Below are 25,707 nucleotides of genomic sequence, written 5' to 3'. Positions count from 1 at the left end.
TTTGTGTTGACGTGTGCTTGTTTTTGTGTGTGTGTGTCTGTGTGCAGGATTGTTCAACAGCACAGTGTTTGAAGCTGCGTTGTCAGGTGGGTCGTCTGGAGAGGAGTCAGAGTGCCACCCTTTTCATCCACGCCCGATTGGATGTTGGAAACTTCCTCAAGGTACCCTGCACACGCACGCGCACACACACACACACACACACACACACACACACACACACACACACACACACACACACACACACACACACACACACACACACACACACACAGATAGAGGACTCCTAGGGTCACAGTACAGAAAATAAAAATATCAGGTATTCACTTCCAAACTTTGTGTCTACTGTATTTGTGTTTAACATGGAACTTGTGGATGCGTCTGTAGTTGTGTTTGTGTTTCACATGGATCTTATTGGTGTGTGTAGTTGTGTTTGTGTTTCACATGGATCTTATTGGTGTGTGTAGTTGTGTTTGTGTTTCACATGGATCTTATGAGTGCGTCTGATGTGTCTTGCAGCCGGAGAATCAGAATCATTCCTATGTGGTGAGGTCTGCAGCCTCCTTCAGCGTCATAGAGATGCCTTACAAAAACCTCAAGTATGACCCACCAACCAACAGTACTATTGTAAGACACACACACACACACACACACACACACACACACACACACACACACACACACACACACACACACACCACTGTTGCACGCACGCACGCACGCACCACTGTTATACTACATGTCATTAACACACATGCACAACAATTGACTTGAAACCAGTACAAACCCTTACAGGACCATACCGATGACTGGCTACAACTCAAATTATACTACACATTACTGCCTAGTTGCGTGTTGTTGTTGTTGTTGTGAGCTTATAGATGGCCTATTTTCTGAGATATTTAGTGTAGAGCAAAAACAGGAGGGGGCAGCAGGGCCCAGGGATACTCCAGTCAACTACTAATATAGGGGTTTTAAGTGGTTAATCTGATGGAGAATTTGACCGGTGGAAACATATTTTAAAACCCTGGTTGTTTGTTCTTGTTGTAGGTGAGTGTGTCGGTGCTGTGGGTGACTGATATCCCAGCACCAGTACCAGGCTGGGTGGTGGCACTGGCAGTACTGGCAGGACTCCTGCTACTGGCCCTGCTCATCTTCATCATGTACAAGGTAAGAAACAGACCTACACAGTAAAGTCCTCAGTGTTCATTTAACCCATTAACCCATTAACACATTCCATGCCAGAGTTTAATCTCATAATGTACTCACCAGTGCCAGCGTTTTATTGTTGTTTTTTAGTTTTTTTCATGTCGCCACAGACCTCGCTAAATAAGTTAAAAGTGCGCGTTCATTTGGTTCTAAACACACAGCGGATCCGTGAGAAACGGCGAGCGAAAACAGTTTCCAAATCCGTGCCGCCATCTTGAAGCTACAGCCGATAAACGGTAAACAGTGATCAGCGAGGAGAAAAACAACAACCAGAGAAAATCGAGTTTTAAACAGGATCCCAGACAGGAAGCGGATACGATCGAAAAAACCGGAACCCGAATAATTCCGTTTCCGACCGGAAACCGGAAACGGAAATGGATCAAAAAAAATCGGAAAGTGCACCTGGGGCACTTAACATGGGAATCGGCGGTTCGCGTAGATCTACGCGACTGGCACGCTGCGGCTTTAAATAGGTTCGCGTAGATCTACGCGACTGGCATGCAATGTGTTAAGACCGGAGGTGATTCTTTAAAAAAATCTAAATCCTAACAGTTTTTTGAAAAAAAAGAAAAAAAAAAAGAAAATCACTATTTTTCAAAAATAGCAGATCTAAAAGCTCGTAGCGCGGCACTCGGTGCCGTGCTATGAGCTTGTATATCTGCTATTTTTGAATAGCCAAAGACATCTAAAGTGACGTTCCAGGTATCAATGGGTTAAGACTGATTCTACAAACGCCTTTTAAATCAGTAGTCCTCAAACCTTTTCTTTATTCAAAACACTTTCAAGATTTTTCAAAAGTTTTCCAAAACAGCAGATGTACAAGCTCGCAGTGCGGCACGAAGTGGCGCGCTGCGAGCTTGTACATCTGCCATTTTTGAATAGCCAACGGCTTAAATCTAAAATGACACAGATGCTTACCCGGTTTTAATGGGTTAACTCTGAGAGTTCTAAATGGATAAATTAACACCCGTGCACACTCCTCTCCTCCTTCGCTTCTTCTCTAGATGGGTTTCTTCAAGAGGGTGAGGCCTCCGCAGGAGGACTGCACAGAGAAGGAGCAGCTCCAGCCAGAGGAGAACGGCAACACTGACGCCTAGCGGTCAGTGTCTCACTGGCCTGCACACAGAATGCAGGACGAGGAAAAGGAAGATTTCAGGGTAAAATTCCCATTCCTGGGACTGATAACGAGAAATGTTCACAGAGAATTCACTGTATTAACTTGTACTCAGCAAACTAGCGGTACTTTTTTTTATCTTCTTTTTTTAAATCCAGGAAAAAAATCCAAGAATTCCATGCATTATTATGAGTTCATCGCATCCAAGTGACAGTCACCTCACACTGCCCTTAAACTCCTTTCATAAGTAAAACAAAACGTATCCGGCCACCCTTGAAGATGTTTTGGAACAGAGGTTGTAGAGACCTGTTGACCGTGACCTTCATTTGTTTGTTGAGCAGTTGGTCGTTTCTTTACATAAAGAGGGTTTTGGGGCACACGGTTGAATTTTAGATGAAACGCAAGCAGTGCTGGAGACACTGCAGTTGTTTTTTCTATTGCAATGATTTCACTGTTGAACTGAAGACCATATAAAATGCCCATAATTTCTGCACTCCCCCACCCCCCTATCTCTGGTGCACTGAGCTGGTAGTTTGTGGTACGCCCGATGGCTTTTTCTTTGGGCAATATGATGACGCAAATTCTCTGCCGGCAGGAAGTGGGGGGCCCACTTTCTCATACATCTATCTGCAAGCACTCCAAGAGAAACACAGCACTCCAAAACGAATATAAGTATAAGAAAAATACTTGACTCTGTTCAACTGTAGTCTTAGTTGTTTGGCCATGTCAGGATAATGCGATTCCACAATGCACCTTTGTCAGAACATCCTATAATTTACAATTTACAGGATATGTGCCCTTTGACCGATATACGCGTGTTGAGACCTCCCCTGTTGACAGTGCAGTCCTGTGACACTGTCTAAGCCTTAACACTGTAATAACTGTAATATAACATAGAGTGGAGAGCAATAATTAATATGGCTGCATTGAGATGAGGTAGAGTAATAATAGATGAAACGTCACAAAGACCATGTTTCTGTAGCACAAGTAAAAAACAAACAAAAACAAAGCAGCTTAGGAGATTAAGAATACTATATGTCATAGAGGAACTGCAGTAACGATGCATGGCGTTAACGAGCCATCGTAGCAGTCCCACTCGTTGATGTTGCTTCATCCTTGCGAGGAACTGTTTGGGAAAAAAAACCGAGGTGCTACAATGGCGAGCCAGCGCTGTACGTTGCCACCATAAAACGTTTTGTTATGCAATAGGTAATATGTTATCTGGCTAATTACACGGTTATAAAACGAGATCAATACTTTGATATGAAATATGGATTTTGAAATGAATTTATTAGCTTACTAAGCTACCGCTTCCATAGCTATGTCAATGGAAGCAGATCAAAACAGCGTTTTGCTGTTGAGCAAAAACAAGCCTGCGGAATGCCTTGACTGATCAATCAGAATCAAGTGTTCAACAAAGCCGTGTAATAAGTTGGTGACAAAGGTGGTATTTTATGACATGAAACTATATGGTATGGAATGGTAAAGTAATATATATTTCTTGTATATTTTCCTTTATGCTGTGCGTGTTGAGGCAGCAATCATGAACTTTTCAGATGAATATGATGCAATAACTAAATCGTGTCCCAGTGTGTACTGCTGGGCTTTGGGAAGCTGTGGGCTGTTTTTAGAGTCACTGTTCTTGGTCACTGTTACTTTATGTACTTCTACGAAATGTGCCATTGAATAATAATGATATACTGTAGAGGGGACTTTATAGTTGAATATAAAGGTATTTTTCCATTGGTAGTGGGTCAAGATAATTTCATGAAAAAAAAAGAAGAAAAAAACCTTTGTGCTTCTTTGGCAGGTAACTATCCACTGTTTGTTTTGTCCTATTCTACCAATCTAGTTGGTCTTTAAAATACATCCAGCAGATGTTGATTTTTTTTTTACTGCAAGGACTTAATTCTCCTTACCTTTTCATTCTCATTTAAATAGTATTTGTCCTTATATTTCAAAGTCCTGGCTAGCTGTTTTGTACAGGACACAATTACAAGGTTGCCTGATTGCAGTTTTCTGTGTGTTTGTATGTGTGCGTGCGTGTGAATATGCAATGTGCATAAAACCTTTCTTATGAAGTTACCCATATTGGGTTAGCATTAAAAGTTGACATGATAAACATTAGTCATTCATTAACTGAAATAATCACAGTGAAGTAACTCAACAATAACCACATCCTTTCTGTATCTCATTGACTCTTTATAATTGCTTAATGCTGTAGGTTCTTGGTTATTCTGTTCTCTTTGTCATGTCAATTTTGTTGTCCCTTATGTTACACCCTGTTAATCCTTTATGTCAAAGCTGTCACTTAGTGTCCCTTACAATCAAGACAAGTTTATCAAACAAACTGCAAGTCATGGATGCACTGATACTGCTGGGTTCATCACTCTTCACAGTCTTATTGGAGTAAAGTAGAACCTAGAAGATTTCACGCCTTCAGCCCCCTCTGGTGGACAGAGTGATATGAAAGGAACATCCTGGTGGCTGCGTGGGTTAGGGCCATGTGCCATATGCTTTTTAAGTCATGGGTTTTAGTCCAACTCAAGGCAGAAAGTCATTTTTATCATCTCAAATAAATGGTGTCCACTTTTGGAATGGATTAGACTACAAAAGTGAAGACGAACATTCCTTCCATTTGGCTGTATTACACTGTTTATGAGGCTCATGCAGTAGTTTTACAATAAGTTACTATCACTATGTCTGGTCATTACCGCTCAGAGAGAATAATGGCTATTTTGCGATGTATGTATTCTTTCACCTTGAGATTAAAATATTTCATTTGGAGATCATTTCACCTTTTTAAACTGAAATAAACAAAAACATTTGTCCACATTTTTCTTTTGTCTTGTATAATTGTCGTATTTAAGAATTAGTTTTATAGACCTGTATCTTTATGCCCAATGTTTAATTTGGATCAGAAGTGCAGATTTCATTTCCAATCCATCCATGATCAGACTGATCTTACATTAAGCAGGTTTTTTCAAATGTTATCAGATGGGATAATCTGGATCCAGGTATGATCAACAATTCCAGATGAGCAGTTTTTTTGTGGATCTAGGATTGCATCTCCAAATCCCAATCTGAAAAGACTCATCGATCAATGGAAATGTCCAGTTCCTAGATATAATCTGTTGATTACTGTTATCCTATACCATACATTTTGATGACCCTGCATTCAAATAAAATGAAATAAATACAATAAGATATAATCAATTTAATTATATTACTGAAATAGAGTGTGACCATGAATCATAATTGTTTCACAATGACTCATGTGATATGTCATTGTCACTCTGTTAACACTATAGTTCATATTGTTGTTAGATGTTTGATAATATATTACAGATTTTTTTTTATTATAAAAAATGTCTTGATAGGAAAGAATTTTTTTTTTAGAAAATAAGTAGTTTTTGGGTGAACTATTATAAGTGTCTTGTTCAGGGAGTCTATCCCTATTACAGCACTAGACCCCAGGGAGACAGACACATGCTGATTTGCCATTTCCAGGATTTGATTTCCAGGATTTGAGTCTTGAGTCCCAAGACTCAAGACCCAAAAGAGTCTTGAGTCGAACCAATTACTCCCGCGGAGACATCAAATTTCTCTTTTGGGCCTTGAGTCTTGGGGCAAAGTATTGCAGACAAATTAAATGCATGTTTAAGCCTAACTGAATTATATATTTATGAACTTGCATATAAATTGTATATATTTTTGGACGACTTGTGCATTTAATTTGTCGGCAATACTTTGCCACGCTTTCTCCCTGGATCCATTTATTGCGGCCATGTTTCCTTTCTTGCTTAATATACATTTTACTTCCTCGTATGATTCCGGGGAGACATCAAATTTCTCTTTTGGGTCTTGAGTCGAACCAATTACTCCCGCGGAGACATCAAATTTCTCTTTTGGGCCTTGAGTCTTGGGACTCAAGGCCCAAAAGAGAAATTTGATGTCTCCGCGGGAGTAATTGGTTCGACTCAAGACTCTTTTGGGTCTTGAGTCTTGGGACTCAAGACTCAAATCCTGGACATCAAATCCTGGAAATGGCAAATCAGCATGTGTCTGTCTCCCTGGGGTCTAGTGCTGTAATAGGGATAGACTCCTGTGTTCTTGGCTGTTGCTGACAATAAGCCCACTTGTAAAGTGCATGAGCCAAATGCCTTTAATTCATTTGGTGGAATGACCCATCACGTTCATGTAATGTCAATGTACAAAGGTCAGTGTGCTTGGTTAGCTCTGTTGGAAGAGCTCTTGACTTCAGACCACAAGGTCATGAGATCAAATCTCAGTACAGGATCCTTGGCATCTGAGCAATCTGGCTCCTACGGGGCTACTATCGTTTTTCGCCTTTATCATAAAGGTTGCTGGACAATATATAGAGGATGAAATGCATAATTTATCAAATAATTAAAGGTAATATAAAAAAAAATGTAAACAATGAGAGATATGACGCTTTATTAGCAAGACAGTCTTATATTATATTATTCCTCATTTTGCTGGTTTCCCCTGAAACCCTTTTACTGTTACAGAGTAGAACTGCCTTAGAATCTCTGCTTATGATGTGGCCATAGCTGAATGGTTAGAAAGCCTGCCTGGCAAGCCATACATACATCCCAAGTTCGATCCCAGGGCTCGTCAAAGTGTCCCTGAGCAAGACATTTAAAAGAATAGTTCACCCAAAAACTACTTGTTTTCTATCAATTACACTCCATGAAGCCTTGAATTCATCGAGATTTTTTTGTTTTTGAAACATTTTTTTTTTAGATATGTCAACCCTTTTATAATATAAAAAAAAATGTAATATATTATCAAACATCTAACAACAATATGAACTATAGTGTTAACTTCTTGACATGAATACATTTGAGAAACACTGGTTTAAACATTAGGAAACAAGCCCAAATAAGCAACTGCACTTTAGAAAAAAAAACCGCAATATTTACAAGCAACTTTGCAGAAAAACAAGCCCAACGTCGCTTATAATAAGCGGACATGGCAACACTGCACTTGACACGAGGAGCAGGCAGCAGCTCTAAAATAAGCAGCTCCAATTGCAGCCACTAGAGGGAGCCCAGGAGAGACCCATTTTGCCTTGAACGTGAACTATAATGGAAAGAATTACCAGTGATGGAAGTACTCACATTTTTTACTTTAGTAAAAGTATCAATACTGCTATGTAGAAATACTCTGTTACATAAAAGTCCAGAATTCTAAATTTACTCGAGTGAAAGTACAAAAGTATTGGCATAACAATATACTTAAAGTACCAAAAATAAAATGAAAACAGAATGTCCCATTTCACAAGTTTTCGAATGATAATAAATGATTTGTATGTACTGTACGCATACAAGCAGGGTTTCTTTGGAGGCTTTCCTACCCACACCCATCATCCAAAGATGCAACCAGCTCTGATTGCAACGTAGTTTTACTGCGTTGTGCTGAAGTGACGAGAGTTTGTGTCCATCCGCCCGCCTCTCCCTCCTTATTTGAGCAAATCTTATTTGCAAGCAAAATCATTGTTTTGAACAGATGAGATGACCCTATACTCACTTTTCCTGTCAGGACCAAGGAGATCCAGTTCAATATAGCCATGGTTCACATGACGCTTGTATATGACAGTCATGTTTCAGGGCTAAGTTCAATACTGAGCAGAAGGTTGTCCACACCGCTCAATATAAGAGCTCAATATATGCCTATGAATTGAATACCAAGGCCCTCATTGGAAACAAGTCCGCAAGGACTTTTATGAACGGACCTGTTAGACAAAGTATTTTAAATGTAACTGTGCTGTTTTACATTTTTTGCCTAATAAAATATTCAATCAATCAAAAGACAGGGCCCCAACTTGCGCGAATCCTCACTCCTTAATGTTTTTTGCCATTTTGAAAAACATTTTAAAATAGTTCAAATAGCCCATCTACAAGCTCACAATGTGTCGATGTACAGTGGCCATTTTCACAATTGTCCGGTGGGGCCTGTCTGCCCTCTTGTGTACACTCACTGTCTTCACTGTGCTCTGTGGTCAGGGTACTCTGGGCCCTATGTTAGCCTTAACGGTTAAGGCTAACCATTTTTTTACTATTTTGGGGGGATAAGCCCGAATCAAATACACTAATGCTGTTCTGGACCAGATGGCCTATGTTCAGGAGAACTGGAACATCCTCAAGAAACATTATAATAACTGTGAGCAATGCTATGAAACAACTCTGGAAGTATGTTTTTGTTTTTCAGTCATGCCAGGATTTTTATATCCCAAACCTGATACTAGTTCAACTTTTTTTATTATATTGGTGAAGCAGGAAATTAAAAACCACTTCAAAACCTTGTTATTTAGAAATGCCACAAAATTGGTGTTTTTCATACAAGGTTGAAAATCCCATGCCATGATGACCTTGTTCAGGTCTCCACTCCAGAGAGAATCACAGTACGATGTTGCTAGAAAACAAAGCCTTGTATGGGCAGCACAGAGGAAGCAGACCATTTCAGCTTTTTGTGAAGATGTATTTGTGGGGGTCGGCAGTGTGTATAGTTATTTTATCTGTAAAAGTGTACATTTGGTTGTAGAATCATTCTAGCATTAATAGTTCAAGGCTCTGAGTGATGCCTAATTTTTGCTCTCGTACAACCGTGACACACCAAAAATAGCTTAGCTACTGTTAATAAATTATGTATTATATATATTGATTATCTGATAATTGGCCCTCAATATGCCATAATAGTAAGGAAGGCCCTGCACTACTAGGCTAACTAGTAGAGGTACAGTGACACAGCAAAACAGTATGAAGACGAGACATTGGTCAGTCTGAACTTTCACCCACTTCTGAGCAAGCTAATGTAATATCATACCTGGAGTTGTGAAAGACTCATTGCAAAATACACGGACCACCACAGTAATAAGAACCTAAACACACGAGTTAAGATGCATGAATGGTGAGACAGCACCTTAGGATATCCCAGCCTAAAGTCAACAGGTTACTTATAGACAAGAACTGGCAAATGTAAGACAGGGGTTCCCGGTTTGACCAGTCAATGTGACATGGACTTGGAAAGGTCAAAGCTCTCAGATGGGTAAATTGTTCTACGAATAACGTTAATGAATGTACTTGATTACACTGTGACGACATTCATCTCATGTATAAAGACACCCTGAATCCTGTAAAATCCTAGGCAGACCTCCAGCGGTCTGCTTCAGCTTGTGTTATTGGCTTATGTATGACTGACTATTTAAATAAACTAATATGTGATTATAACTCGTCGTTGTCTGTCGTAACTTTGATTTTGTGAAGATGTATTTGTGGGGGTCGGCAGTGTGTATAGTTGTTTTATCTGTAAAAGTGTACATTTGGTTGTAGAATCATTCTAGCATTAATAGTTCAAGGCTCTGAGTGATGCCTAATTTTTGCTCTCGTACAACCGTGACACACCAAAAATAGCCTAGCTACAAGTTCACAACACATCGCATCCAGAACACCGTTGTACGATTAAGAATAAATCATGCTTCATGCTTCCTAGAACACCGTTTCATTGTACCAGAGCACTTCAGTAGCAGGGTTAATTGAAACCAAAGTGAAGAATGAAGTTGCTTAATGTTTTGAATGTCAAGAAGCAGCTCTGAAAAAGGAAACATTCAAAAACATCAACAAACAAAAGAGACAGTTTTAATCTGTAGTTAACAGAAAACAAAACATTTGGAACAATGTTTAGCCAAGTCAAAAATAAAACATTTGGAACAACGTTTAGGCAAGTAAAAAAAGAAGAAAAAAATCTGTAGATGTCTTACAGAGAAACGTTTTTGTTAAATATCTAAGATTTTCAAACTATAACTCTGTACACTTATACAGAAAAACAAGGCAGATATCAAAGTAAAAAAAAAAGGTAAATAAAAAAGGTAAATAAATCTGTAGAAAATCTTACAGAGAGAGAAACATTGGTTATATTGAACCAACTTGCTTATATACACAACAAAGAGGTAGTATTAATCCAAAATTAAAAAAATTAAAAAAATGAGGCAGAAGGCACGAATTCAAGAATACAAACAAGCAGGCTTAAACTAACTGAAAAGCAGAAGTTTGAAGGTCAAACTAGATGAACTTGTAATTTCACGCTTCTAAAAGAGAAGGGGATATTAATAGATTAATTTAAAATATGGATGAAAAAACATCTGAACTTTAGAAAAACATCTTAACTTTAGAAAGAGTACAAACAACACACAGTTCTCTTGTATGACCACTTATTGTGTAAAGTTAGTGGAGATCTACGGGGCTCAAAGAGTTTTACAGAAAGTGAATAATAACAGCATTGAGTATGTGTGGCTTCTGTCTCTTTCTAGGGAGAATATTGTGTCTTTCACGTAAACCGGGTTTTGTGGGGCATATCCTCCCTTGTTCAGTCGAGTCACGACTCATGATCAGCCAGGCGCATGTTCACCAGAGGTGAGTGAACCAGCTCCCCATTCTCATTATACAACAGAACTGTTGTATAATAAATGTTGTTCTGGCTCTCTGGCCTGGAGAGATGTATAGGAAGAAAGAAGGGACAGTGAATAAGTGTTGAGTTTCTAGATGCCGTTTAAAATGTCTGATCACTACAGCCCCTTCAGAAAGAAGCAGACAAGTCAGTTTGAACCATTTAGAGAAATGTGTAGCTGCCCAGTGGTGGAAAGTGACTGAGTACAGAGCTCCTTCATTGAATTAAAAACTACCAAAAGACGGAATAATTAAACAATGGACAATTTACTCGGTCCATGAAAAATTCTAGTCTGTCTGTGTCTAGTTAATGCCAAGGAACAGAGGGGTTGCACAACGGTAGATTGTTTACACGTGAATTGAATTTTTACACACACATATATATATATATATATATATATATATATATATATATATATATATATACATTTTTCGTTAGAATGGGTCTCCAACCAAATCTACCCGACTATTTATGTGGGAATACACTGGAAGAAACCCTTCATCATCATCATCATCTCACCTCTGCAGGCACCTTATGGATCAACTATATATACACACACAAGAGTTTCATTTCCTCCATACCTGTCAGATACTTGACAGGCGTAGGCGTTATGTCCACTTTCTTTTCCCCTTTTGTTTTCCATTCGTTACTGGCCAGCTCAGGTCCAGCGAGTGGTGGAGTGGTTGGGGGAACTGCAATAAGGAGCAGAGGGATCCACGTCTGACACAGTAGCCATCAACCATTGAATGTTTGTACAGTGATTAATCCTCCAATAATTCGACAAAGCTCTGTGTGGGTGGTGAGACCAAAATCTCTTCTGCCCGGTTCTCCTCAGTGGCTGGAGCAATTGATCTGAATTTGCACACAGCCGTTGACCATTACCATGTTCACGGAACAGCGAAGCCTGTTTTTCCGCTTTCCCCAAATATCAGCTGTTTATTAGCGTTTTTGTGTTCGCTGGCTCACGGGTTGCCAAATCATGTGCGCATATCCCCCCACGAGTATGGTCTAGTCTAGTACTTATAATTGTTCCTTTCTTTGCCATTTTTTGCATTTTCAGTCTAGGGTTAGGGCCACATTTTCACCGGTGCCTTACCCATTAGCCCATTTTTTACTATTTTTAAAAACATTTTCAAATAGTTCAAATAGTCAATCTACAAGCTCACAATATGCCTATGTAGATCGGCTAGTTGAACTATTTGAAAATGTTTTTAAAAAGGCGAATTCTTTTAACCAGTTCAAACCAGTTTTTGATAATAGTTTTCTTAGCGGCAGTTGAGTAGGCTAATAGTATGCGTTTGTCTTGTCCTGAAATGTTAACAAAATATTTGGGTTATAACCAAATAAGAAAAAGGGCAGGGCAGCTGGGAGGAGCTTTACCAATAATAGTTACAACGATCTCCTTAATCCAAAGACATTTAATAGAGGGGCAATACCAAAACATATGTAAATAGTCTCCTTTAACAGAAGAACAAATAGTACTTTAATCAGAATCCACCAATTTACATTTAAATCTACGCTCAGGCGTAAAGTAGAATTTATGTATACATTTATAATGAATAATCTGGTGAGCTGTATTTTTAGATGAGGAGAAGATAATATTCCAAACAGAAGGCCAATTCCAATCAAAGACTGGAAGATCCTTTCCCAACTATTTGTAACTAAGAGTGGTTTAGTATTAACAGAAATAAGTTAATCATATATTGAGGATACTATTTTGATCTTGGTTGTAACAATTGGTACCAAAGGGTGTTGGGGTAAAGCTGCATCCCCCAAGTTCTGAGAAGAGAATAAGCCTGGAAGAGAATAATCATCCTTCAAGTCCTGAAAAGACCGGAGACATTGATTGTTAAAAATATCGCCTAGAACTAGGCTAGAACCTTTTTTGACCATTGTGGGAAAGAAAACAGTATAGATCCTGAAAGAAGAGCATTATTGTGCCAAATGGGAGAGAGCACATGGAAATTACAATCGATAGACAACTGTTTCAGTATGCAGCATCAGATGGATAGTGTATTGGCAATGATACGCAATTAAAAGGTCTTAAATAGGGAGAGGCCACCAGCGGTTTTTTTATTACGAGAAAGGGTGTAAAAGCTGATCCTAGGAGTTTTCCCACTCCAAATAAATTTCCTAAACATAGAATCAAGATCCTTGAAAAATAATTATGGAGGGGAAAGAGGTAACATAGAGAATAAGAAATTGATTCGAGGGAGTATATTCATTTTTATGACGGAAACACGACCATGAAGACCCACTTTTAAAGCAGCCCAAAAAGGTCTTATACATGAATCATGATCAGAGTTCTTGCTCTTACCTTTCACATCTTCACGTCCAGCCAAACGAGAAGAATCTGGAGGAAATTAAAAACATATATTTGAGCTCATATATCATCCTTAAAGGTAGGGCAAGTGATTTTCTTTGGTTAAAATAAGTGTTAAATAGCTCTATATTCTGATAGTACTTATTGCTATAGTGTTTATTCAGTAAAAGGAGTCTCCTCGTCTCTCCAGCTCTTTATAAAACAGAAAATGCATTTTCGTTTCAGTTTCAGTTTCATTTCCAATGTTATTCAATCAGGATAGAGAACTCAATCAGGATATAGATTAAACAAGTGAAATTGGAAGTGATGACACTAAGAAATGAGCCGGCAAAATTTGAACTGGAACACTATAAAAATGAAGCTTAAAAATGGGTACTTTCTCCTGATTGGCTGAGATTTTGACACCTACCAGAAAATGTATTTTCTGTTTATTAAAGAGCTGGAGAGACGGGGAGACTCCTGTTACTGAACAAACACTCTATAGCAATGATTACTATCAGAATATAGTGCTTTAACCTTTTAAGAAAATACTTTTTGTTTTAACCCAAACATATGACTCACCCTACCTTTAAGGCCATTGCACACCAGCTCCATTACATAACTGTGATGCAAATATGCAAAACATTTGTAAACATCACACAAGGGAACCATGCACCTTGCAATATTGTACCTTTCAGGTCATATTCTTCTCCTACTGCAATGTACTCTTTACCAGTGCCATTCAGATAGCTGAAAGCTTCCAAATGTCAACTAAATTTAATTAAAACGTTAACACCAGCAAACTATTTCATAAACTACCTACTGACCATATCCATGTCCATGTCTTGGATCGCCGGTCCTTCAGGGGGGGCGAAAACTAAAACGAGAGTTATGCATATAACTAAGGTTCTACGAATTCCGGATGACCGCCAGAGGCAGTGTTTTCAACACCTGGATATCCATCACGCGCTCGCGTATGGGTCGAATATTAATACCAACAAAGTCACTCGTGACCTGTGTGCACGCACGCCACCTATATAGGGGCGGGGCACACAGCGTTCATCCTCCTGAAATCTTTTCGTCGAGAATGAGATTCCGAGTGACAGTCAACTCTGGCGGTCATCCGGAATTCGTAGAACCTTAGTTATATGCATAACTCTCGTTCTACTTCATTCCTACTGACCGCCAGAGGCAGTGTTTTCAACACCTGGATGACTAATACCAACATAGTCACGAGGAATCTGCGCTTACCGAAGTCGGTTTGCAGATAGAATAAACAGACAACACCACAGCCGTCGCCACAGGATGCGAGACGGCCAGGTTGACTATATATAGGAGCGGGCAAAAGCCCATGAAAGATGAAGCCCATTCGGCTGCATCTCCTGGCCTGCTCCAAGCCTGTATCACTGAGGGAGAGGCTCTGGCAACACCCACGGTCAAGAAAGGCCTTGGGGGAACCTAGAGGCCCCCTGAAGACGTACATTTGCCTGAACGCAGCAATGAAAGTCTCCATTAAGCCAAGGCACAGCTGTGCCCTTCCTCACAGACAAATACAACCAAACTCCAGCCATCACAGCTATGTCCTGCCACAGAGCCCGGACGGGACACAATAGGCAGGTACTAGAATGCAGTTGCTCCACCTCTGGTTGAGGAGCAAACTAACAAATCCATAGGCTAGCTGACGTGAAATGCAGAAAGCCTCTGAGGACGTAAGGAGGGGTCGGCCATATGGTAAACCCAGACCCATCGGAATCCCACTTTAACAGTCTCTGGCAATGGCCAGGGCATGAAGCCCATCTACTCACTTTTGCAGTGAGGACAAAGAATACTAGCAGATAGTCATCTGAGAGCAGCCCGATGTACCGGCTGGGGACAAAGCTTCCAATACCACAGGCAAGCATCATGAAGGCACCCATGCAACCTGTGGGGGCCACACGCGGAGAGCATCTCAATGGTAGAGAGGCTGAACCCTCTATCCACCATCATCCGCAGATATCTAGGGCAGCATAAGCACAGAGCAACGCTCCAACCTATGCAGTGGCCCGTGTCCCTACTAGAGCACAGTCTACACTCGCTGGCGTGCAACGCCCTGGTGTACGATGCACAAAAATCCAGTAATTTTCGGACAATAGTTTTGAATTTCAGTGGTCAATGACGCAGCCGAAGGTTAGGAGTGAGGATGCCACCTGCACCTCCCCCCCTAACTGTGACAGGAGATCTTGTCTCTGTGGAGAGGCCAAGGCACTTCATTGAGAAGCTGCAGTAGGCCAGAGCATCTTGCCCTAACGGACTGGTCTGTCCCGGAAGGGAGACCTACAGTCAACAACGCGTTATGCCCTCAAGGCTAACGGTACTACCGCTCTGCCATAGCTATGCCTGTGATCCGAACTGCTATCGGATCCAAGAGGCTTCCAGTGGGAACCATGTCCGCCGCCTGGACTGTACACCCAACAAGCGCATTGCTATGAACTTCGCAAGATGAGGCAAGGTCCACGAAAGGAGCTTCCAAGCCTCCTGCAGAGACTGACTGGGTCAAGCGCCCCAGAAGGCAGACTGTTGACAAATTGTGTTATTGAACACGGCATAAACATCCTGAGGGCCAGGTGCACTGCACGCAGGTCCAGTGCATTAGCGACACTGGCTGGAGACCCACACCATTCTGTTGCAGTCTTGGGGTTCGAAGCCCAAGCCACAAAATATATATGCACATTTGAACATGCGTGAAATTTGTCCGCTGTATTTATTTACCCATCCTAGAACTACTAGGAGCCGTGAGCAGCCATTCTCCGGCGCTCATGGGGCAATTAAGGGCTCAGACAGGGGCACACATTGACCCACTTCTGGCCTGGCGTCGAACCCGGGACACCCAGAGGCTCTGGCTCACTACCAAAGTAGACAGTGCCAATTCTCCAATCATGCAAGCAAACGCCTAGAGTGATAGGCGCTGTATAGGCGCTGGATAGGCGCTGGATAGGCGCTGTGTCTGCGCATCAACACTCGCATGCCGGAGGGCCAGGGCGAGGTAGCCAAGGGAATGTCCAATACGTCACATTCCAGCCGCTGTGGCATGGCTCTAGCAGATCAGAGACTAACACTGTGGCCATGAGCAACGGTCATCCAGCTCGACAGCTTCATCTAGTGACACCACCAGAGAAGCAATGCTCACAGTTTACCGTTTAGGCGTTTAGCAGGCGCTCTTAATCCGGATCGACTTACAGTAAGGTAATGTAAGTAAAGTAAGCAATGTTGGCATCAACCACCAGCCTTAGGTCTAGCCATATTGGGCTGTACTCCCCATGGCTGACAAGTCCTTGGTAAGAGGTTCTGGAACTGGCCCACATGCCAAATCTCATGATGTACGGCACCAAGGGTGTACAATGACGATAGTTGTTGGACGCATCCATCTAGGCCAAGCCGTTATATGGCCAGCTGGGCTATGTACTCTCAACGCTTTCGTCCAGCGACAAGCAGTAGCGGAGTGGGACACACTTACTATGCTGAAGCTATGTTGCGGTGGTCCGCACGTGGTTCCTCAAAGCGGCAGAATGGGATACATTCTCAACGCTGACCCCTTTTTTTCCCTTCCGTCCAGCGACAAGCAATAGCGGAGTGGGACACACTTACTATGCTGAAGCTACGTTACGGTGGGCCGCACGTGGTTCCTTTCCTTTTCCTCTGGCCAGCGACCAGCAGCAGCGGAGCGAGACACACTCCCAATGCCAGCGGTATATTCCAGTGGGCGCACGCCGCAGTGGCGTGGTACCTCCAAAAGCGGCAGAGCGAGACACACTCTCAACGCTAATACTTTCCACTCCTTTCGTCCATTGACAAGCAGTAGTGGAGCTACCAGCAGCAGCGGAGCGAGACACACTCCCAATGCTAGCGGTATAATGGCGGTGGGCCGCCCGCCATGGTTTCTCAAAGCGGCAGAGCGAGATGCACTCTCAACGCTAATCCTTTTCCCTTCTGTCGTCCATTGACAAGCAGTAGTGGAGCTACCAGCAGCAGCGGAGCGAGACACACTCCCAATGCTAGCGGTATATTCCAGTGGGCGCACGCCGCAGTGGCGTGGTCCCTCAAAAGCGGCAGAGCGAGACACACTCTCAACGCTAATACTTTCCACTCCTTTCGTCCAGCGACAAGCAGTAGCGGAGCGAGACACACTCCTAATGCTTACGCTATATGGCGGTGGGCCGCCCGCCATGGTTTCTCAAAGCGGCAGAGCGAGATGCACTCTCAACGCTAATCCTTTTCCCTTCTTTCGTCCAGTGACAAGCAGTAGTGGAGCGACCAGCAGCAGCGGAGCGAGATACACTCCCAATGCTAGGGGTATATTCCATTGGGGGGCACGCCGCAGTGGCACTTACCAGTGCAAAATGCAGCATGCAGCTGGTATAACATGACTGTCAGTCATTATTTCTTGTTTATTTTTTTCCTGTCCAGCCTCACCATGATTTGTGTGCATGGGGATCTCATCTTAAACAAGCTCAGTGCTTAATGAGTTTTCCAATTTAGTAGACCTTGTATTGTGAATTTGTACTTCCATGTACTGCTTTCAATTCAGTGGCCAAGAGTTCGTCATCCTGACAATTCCTCTAGCTGAGAAAGCATCCCGAGGGCTCAATGCTAGCATCCCTGTGGGAGGCAAATCCGCCCCAACCAGGCCAACCCAGTCGGCCTTTCTGCCAGCAGTATGCCGCTGTAATTAGCCAAACATTCACAGCCATAGCCTGTGTCAGGCACCATAGTCAGGACATGACCGGCACAAGTAATGGACCTTCCCTTCTGGGACCAGCAATTGTTGCAATAATCCATGGGCAACAGCAACAGAGTGAGACACTCAATACTACTGATGACGTAGCCGTAGCAAAAGCGAGAATCATTCAGGCTACAGTGTCAAGGACACAGTATGATAGTCAAGAAGTGGCAAAGCAAAACACACTTCAATCGTCATATAGAATTATTTAAGAATATTTCACTACCAAGCACATAGTATTATCTGGATAGCAGCAGAGCGACATACCCTCCAGTATACTGCATATGTTGAATAGCAGGAGTGAGTACCAGGTACACACAGTATTAGTGGGTAACAGCAGCAGAGTGACAAAATATGCTGCTTAAGTCAGTAGGCTACTCCTGAGCAGCGTTCTACCACTTGACATGTGTTCTGGCGCTCAGGAGCTGGGACATGTAGCACACATCAGCTTGGTAGTGTGTTACTCTCTGAACATAGCACCAAGTACATGCAGTAATAGGTACACAGTATATCGTCCCATAACGACAGAGTGAAGCACACTATGGATGCTAAAAAGCATTATTCTACACTTTGGGCTATTCAAAAATAGCAGATCTACAAGCTCATGGCGCGGCACCAAGTACATGTAGTAATAGGTACACAGTATATCGTCCAATAACGACAGAGTGAAGCACACTATGGATGCTAAAAAGCATTATTTTACACTTTGGGCTATTCAAAAATAGCAGATCTACAAGCTCATAGCGCGGCACCAAGTACATGTAGTAACAGGTACACAGTATATCGTCCAATAACGACAGAGTGAAGCCCACTATGGATGTCCTTTATTAGCTGCAGCTAAATTATATTTGGACTGGTTAAATTGGGGTTTGAACCAGGGACCTACAGACTTGCAGGTAGACAGTGTACTGACTGAGCCATTGGATAGCAATCAAGCTAACAAGCGCCACATGTCTGGTAGATAGAATGTCTGCGTCAGAGTGAGAACCACTTCCAGCAAAAACCTTCACAGAAGCGCTCATACAGTGGTGTAAAGTAACTAAGTACATGTACTCAGTACTGTACTTAAGTACAATTTCGAGGTATTTGTACTTTAATGGAGCCCAGTTCTCTGCCACTGCGCTCATTAACGCTTTGGTCGTCTCCTCGAGGCGAAAGAACACCTTCTATGAGACACATTACAGGCGCACTGCAGTGACATTTTCGGTCATTTTATTTTGAAGGTTCAGTCTGAAACGTCGGCTCAACCGACTCTACACCAATCAGAAGGTCCCATCCCTTCAGCTATGGGACGTTGGATCTCAATCACTTCAGCCGTGCGCAACACGGCTAGTGTTTGTTTACAAGTGAGAGAGAGACGGCCAGTGCAGCACGTCGGATATGCTCAAAGCGGCAGAATGGGATACATTCTCAACGCTGAATACTTTCCCCTCTTTTACTTTATTTGTCTGTAAACAGCACAATACATGCACTCACCGTCGCCAATGTACAGCTATGGCTCCATAGTTCAACACAACGGTGGTGCGGGGAAAGCTCACGGTGTTATTGTCGTTAGCTCCAATGCTAGCAAGCAGCCGCTAACGTCTCCATTCACCGTCCCACTTGCTTTTTTTTTTTTTTTCCTCCTTCCCTCCTTGTTCCTTTCCGAGAGCCCCTATGAACGGGGTAACGTAATTCCATGGTAGCAGGCTACGCAGTCTCTGGAGGACGGTAAACCGTAGCTCCAACCTGTTGGTTACGAAACTTCACGCGTAGCTGCAAGTTATCGACCTACACGCTCTGGAGGCGAAAAGATGAAAGAGGATGAACGCTGTGTGCCCCGCCCCTATATAGGTGGCGTGCGTGCACACAGGTCACGAGTGACTTTGTTGGTATTAATATTCGACCCATACGCGAGCGCGTGATGGATATCCAGGTGTTGAAAACACTGCCTCTGGCGGTCAGTAGGAATGAAGTAGAACTAAGCCTTAAAAAAAAACTAGCAAACACTTAAAAAAATTAATTAACTGAAAAAAACAAAATAAGTTAAAAAAAAACGAATGAAACGTTCAAAACTATAATAACCCATCACACCCCCTCCCTTTTTCCTTCTCCATCCATCTCGCATACAAACACTCCCAATTTTCCCCCTCCCTGTACTGCACCTTCCTCCTCCATCTCCTCATCCTCCCCATGCTGCAGAGTGAGGCTGAGCTTGCGGCTCAGCCAATGACCCAGTCTCCCAGGCCTCCGCCTGGGGTGGTCTGCCTTCTGCTGGGGGCCCGCAAGTTCTCTGTGGCGGGGAGGGGGTTGGTTGCGCCATGAGGACTTTCTGCAGGAGGCTTCCTGCTGCCTGGGAGCTTGCTCTTCTGACAAACTGACAAGGAACAGTGAGAGGACTTCATTCCAAAAACATAGGACGCGTTTTATTGAATGTATATTCATTCATTCATTAAGGTAATGTCTAATAATTATAACAAAACTGACAAAGGATTTAATGAGAAATTAATTCACAAATAGCATAGAGCGGAAGTGTTAGTGCATGCATGTTTGCACAGACAACAATTTTGTCCTAAACAGTTCTATTGACCCACCAGCTAATAAGTGATGAACCAAGAATTATATTAATGTATGTTTTGGGAACTCACAGCTTGGGTTCGCCTGCATGGATCTTCACACACTTGCTCAGGTTGTCTGCTTGGAGTACACAGCTGGAACGCACACGCATATTTATGAACTGTGTGTGTGTGTGTGTGTGTGTGTGTGTGTGTGTGTGTGTGTGTGTGTGTGTGTGTGTGTGTGTGTGTGTGTGTGTGTGTATGCCCATATATGGGCATGCCCCCTTTTGTGCCCATATATGGAGCCGACTGATTTGTTTGCGCCTGATGCTATGACGATACATTGAGGTTAGACAACACACATATATTTCGGCGTAGCTGCATTGGTAACTCCTTATATGGTTATGGCATGGTGACAAAAGCGTGATGTCAGAGATCCGCCTTAAGCCAATTTGAATATAAAAGGATTAAACTATGTCATTAATATACCTTAGAGATGTTTGGTAATAAGAAAAAGGTCCCCCCTTCTGTGTTGCTTAGAACCAGATAATTCTATTTTTGGATAAATGATAACATGAAACACATGAATCCCATTGAATGAATTACCCAGTTTTTACATTTTACTGGGTAAATAAATGGGTAGGTACTAAGGAGCATGCGCAGAAAGGAGGCAGCAGATCAGGTCAAGTCTTTACATGGTACATTTTCCTTTTGATCAGCTTGTGAAAAGGTTTAAACCACCCCTCTGCAACAGATTTATTCCGACTAAGGTGTTTACAAGGAACTGTTTGGGCTTTTAAACAGACTGGAACTGGAATATTTGGCTACGTGTAAACCCAGCTTCTCTCAACAATTCTCATGATCTCTAATGACTCACCTCAGCCCACAGTCCATAGTAATACAGGTCATATCGACAGACTGGACATCCACTGGCGTCTGCAAAATCTCCAACACCTGGGAGAGACACGTGCAAAATCAATCAATCGTCTATCGATCATAGTGAGAGTAGTGAAAGTATGTGTGCACTGCAGGCCCATTTTGTTTACAGGCCACCATCTCCCCAAAACATCTTATTTTCTACCAGTCAAACTGAAATAACCAGAAGAGATACATTGGCTGCAGTGGTGGAAAAAGTAGTCAAATTCTTTACTTAAGTAAAAGTATCAATACTGCAATAAAAAAAATACTCTGTTACAAGTAAAAGTCCAAAATTAAAAATATACTTGAGTAAAAGTACAAAAGTTTTGGCATCAAAATGTACTTAAAGTACCAAAAGTAAAAGTACTAAATATTTGAAAATAGCCGATCTACAAGCTCACAACGCGTCGCGTTGCGACGCGTTGTGAGCTTGTAGATCTGCTATTTTCAAATAGTCTAGGTATAAAATAGGGCTAAAGTGGCTAATGTTTAATGTATGTTTCATTATATCATCATAGTTTATATCTGAAAAGTAACTTGTAACTAAAGTTTTCAAATAATTGTAGTGGAGTAAAAGTACAATATTTGCCTCTGAGATGTAGTGGAGTAGAAGTAAAAGTATTGGAAATTGGGAATACTCAAGTAAAGTACAAATACCTCAACATTTTACTTAAGTACAGTACTTAAGTAAATGTACTTAGTTACTTTCCACCACTGCTACCTACCAAAAAGGTTGTTCTCTACACAGCGTTGATGCAGCACTGAGCATTTTATGTAATGAAAAGTGCAAAGTGTATTACCATTATTGTCAAATCAACGCCATCGGTAGCTCGGTTACAACTACAACTGCTATTACTATTGATTATGCAGTTATACCATTACATGTCTAATTCAGTTCAAGACAAAGCAGCATTGCATACCGTTTCCAGGTTGCAGTTGTTCTCCAGGGCAGGGCAGCGTCGCACCTGTCTGGCTTTCTGCATGGCAAGCTCCAGGTCTTTCATCCTCTTCTCCACCAGGCACACCTCCTTGTTGCTGGAGACGAAAAAAGCCTCCATGTTGGCCACGTCAGACACCAGCGCATCCTTCCTGTTGGCAGAGGAATTACATGCCTTCACATACATTTCTTCATCGAGATCCATACCACTTTTTATCTCTGCTAGACCAGAATGGCAGTTCGCCTCTCTGTGTGTGTGTGGCCTAACTTGCAAACTACAACACCGATCAGTGTTTATTTGTTTATCTATACGCCTCCCCATTAACTGACGCCGTAACGTCAGCTAGTCTTCCTGGGGTCCAAGACATTAATATACAACTGTAGAAAATATTACAATGACAGTGTATCACATTCTTTATTTTTTTTATCTACCTAATGGTGGCGCTATAACAGCCCACTTTGCATTTGGGCATAAAAGTCCTGAACCGTAGGTTGTAGATTAAAAATGTCCCATCATATTGTACTGTACCTCTTTGAGACGACATGTTTGGCCTTCTCGATAACTTCATCGATCTCCATCAGCAGCCGTGATTTCTCCCTGGTCACCTGTGCCTTCCGGCCGGTCAGCAGAGTCTAAAGAAAGGGCAAATGTAAAAGTACAATGCACAGCACACAAAATGTCAATTGCCTATTCCACGCTTCAACATAACATTTTTCACGCTGTCATGTAGGGTAGACCACCCATAGTGGAGGCGATAAATCATTTGGACAGTCATTTGGCTCTTAAGTTGAACTATAGATTTTGTATAGGTTGAGTATTCATGTTTTTATCCATATTATGATGCAGATTTTTGCAGTTTTCTTTATTTGAGGCCCCCTTAGCTCTACACACAATTAACAGATCACTAATAGGTGGACCACAGTCCTGAACTATACCCAATAAATCATGAAACATTATTCTAATTCATTTGATCCATTTTAACTGCCATAATGTTTGAAGCTTTTTCCATGTCAAAATAACTGTGAATTGAATTCATCTCACAATATCGATGGGGGTATTTGGTCAAACGTAAGTGTTTGATTTTGTCCATATGGCCCAGCCCTAGTGCCCTCTCTCTCACCTGGTGGATGTGCCCCAGCTGGGACATATTCTCCAAACCCTGGGCCAGTGCTTCATCCATGGCCTTCTCTATCTTCTTCACGTCAAATGTCTAAATGAAACACACAAAAATACTTTAACAACAAGACCAATGGACCGTCCACACCAAACACTAAATATGTCGTTTTAAAAATCTTTCTCTAGGGCACCCGCTGGCTTTAAATATATAGGAATCGTTAAAGCGAACCGTTAAAGGTATTAGATTAAAATCCTAACGGATCCCAAACCTAACCACAACTAATTATAGTTAGTTATTGTGCTTGGTGTGGACAGCCTTTAAAGGACAAGTCTGGACTAAAATAACATGTAGCCTTTTTTCCTTACTTATATTGATCCCAAATGACTGCTCATGGGGTCTATTTGCAGAATTGCCCCTGTCGTCCAGTTTCCCCAGCAGCAAACCGCATACTGTAAGTAGGCTAACGTGGTTTGACGGACAGTTTTTTTATTTACACAGACGTAAAGGGTGTTCAATAGTGTCGATTTATGAAAAAAATAAAAAAGCTGAAAATGGAGTTAGCTGGTTCCTGCCAGACAGCGACGATATGCTAGCTATGGTATCATCTTGCAGCTGTCCAAGCTAATTGTTGTAGAAGGATAAAGGGTACTTGGATTCATGGAACCAAATTCAGGCCTAGACTTCTGATTATTTACCCGTTCATCTGGCTCCTCTGCAATGACATTGCGCTCCTTCTCTGGAGGGGAACGGTCATGGCGGAGGCGTCTGCTTCCTCTGCTGCCACACCCACTACTGTAATTACAACACAACAAAACTGATAAGGCCTTACAATGGAAATACACTTATGATTCAAAATGTATACTCACAAACTGAAATGCAACTTGCATTCTCTGAGACATATTCAAAACCAAAACTCTTGTTTTATACATTAATGGCATATCACATTTTGTTTGTAAATTCCATAAGAATGTTATATACAGAGATTAGACCATGATTGGCTTTTTCCATCTATCCGTTATTGGCCCATTATTGAAAATCCAATGTTGACTTGTCAGTAGCCAAAAAGGTTGGTTATAGCAGCCATATGGATCTTTCTAATACAACCAGTACCCTGCAACTATGTTGCAAAAAGCCCTTTGATATACGTAAGTTATATAAAACCATGGACGAAATTTGGAACCTGTTACGGTGCTAAATAGTGTTGCATCTTATATTTTTGAAATATAATAAATAATAACATTTCTCTACAGATGGTCAACCGAGAGCATTATGGGTCTGCTCTCTTTACCAAAGTTGCCATTTGGTGTCTTCAACAAGGGATGGCATGCTACATTTCACAAACATGTTTAACCACTTAAAATAATATACACTTAGGTGTCCCCCAGGGCTCTATACGTTTACTTATTTCTTCCCCCTCTACAAATCTCTCTGCTGAAAATAGCCGATCTACAAGAGTAGTGAGCTTGTAGAGTGACTGTTTTCACAGAATGTTTGCCCACAAATAGGGTTTATGTGGTTAAAAAAGTCAAATGGACAGGCTTTCCATTTATATAAGAAAAGCTACTAGTACAGTAACAGATATGATCGACCAAACAAGGTTTCAAACTTTGAAAGGTTTAATTAAAGATATTCGTTTTGTCATTCTTTATTTAGATAGTTACAGTGAGAGAGACAGCAAACAAGGAGAGAGAGAGATGGGGAAGAACATGCAGCAAAGAGTCTCGGGGTGGATTCAGCCTTGCAAATGCCAAATTAATAAAATCATTTTAACCCTAATTCTGGCAGAGTGCCTTGGTTTTTTAGCTTTTCTTAATGTATTCCACCCTACTCAAAATAACCTCCCATCCACTTCTTGTTTTTCACCAAATGCTTTACGTGTATCCAGGCAGCACTCTTCTATAAAAAAAAGTTTATATGTATTGCATCTACTTCAGATGTATGCAGTTGTAAGAGATTCACAATTTAAGGACTTAAGACATTTTCAATACCCAATAAGACCATTACTGCATCAAAAGTAGTCAACAAACTATACTATAAAAACTGGTCAAACATTGTCAAATAATATAAGAGGCAAAAAAATATGAAAATAGCCGATCTACAAGCTTGCAACGGCTTGCAACGTGAGCTTGTAGATTGGCTTTTTTCACAATATTTATCTGTGGAAGCGAGTCAGTCACTAAATGCCTTAACTCCTACAATTCCAAGTGCTTGTCAGGGTGGGGGGTCCGCAGTTCAAATATGATTTTTTTTGGGGGGATCGCGGGCGCGACCTGAAAAGGTTGAGAACCACAGTTTTACATGATACCTTCTCTTCTTGTTCATTTTGGTGGTGTACATGAGGCCAACCACT

General features: G+C 41.6%; 1 protein-coding gene and 1 long non-coding RNA gene across 4 annotated transcripts in view; one reads left to right on the top strand and one right to left on the bottom strand.

Annotated features, from left to right (window-relative positions):
* itgav (integrin, alpha V) overlaps nucleotides 1-5,155 on the top strand; it is a 49,273-nt gene extending 44,118 nt beyond the window's left edge. The window contains exons 29-32 of one of the 2 annotated variants that reach the window (XM_080412520.1): nucleotides 48-161; nucleotides 517-624; nucleotides 1,048-1,167; nucleotides 2,211-5,155. In XM_080412520.1, the coding sequence (XP_080268646.1) occupies nucleotides 48-161; nucleotides 517-624; nucleotides 1,048-1,167; nucleotides 2,211-2,303 (435 nt within the window). In that variant the 3' untranslated portion in view covers nucleotides 2,304-5,155. Of the gene's footprint in view, nucleotides 1-47; nucleotides 162-495; nucleotides 630-1,047; nucleotides 1,168-2,210 lie in introns of those variants that run through there. The other variant, XM_080412521.1, reaches the window with a different exon arrangement.
* Nucleotides 5,156-10,068: 4,913 nt separating this feature from the next.
* Nucleotides 10,069-19,611, bottom strand: LOC308106137. Of its 2 annotated transcripts, none has more exons than XR_013934970.1 (4): nucleotides 19,324-19,611; nucleotides 13,107-13,142; nucleotides 11,371-11,481; nucleotides 10,069-10,829 (listed from the first exon to the last, which is right to left on the bottom strand). It is a non-coding gene; the product is annotated as an uncharacterized lncRNA (long non-coding RNA). The 2 variants fall into 2 exon arrangements; XR_013934971.1 differs by lacking the exon at nucleotides 19,324-19,611 and adding an exon at nucleotides 13,919-18,050.
* Between the last annotated feature and the right edge of the window lie 6,096 nt (nucleotides 19,612-25,707).

The sequence above is a fragment of the Gymnoscopelus braueri genome (genome assembly GCF_963280865.1).
Source record: "Gymnoscopelus braueri genome assembly, chromosome: 18".
NCBI lineage: Eukaryota > Metazoa > Chordata > Actinopteri > Myctophiformes > Myctophidae > Gymnoscopelus > Gymnoscopelus braueri.
Note: the sequence above shows the minus strand (reverse complement) of the source record. Positions and strands in the feature narration are given on the sequence as shown.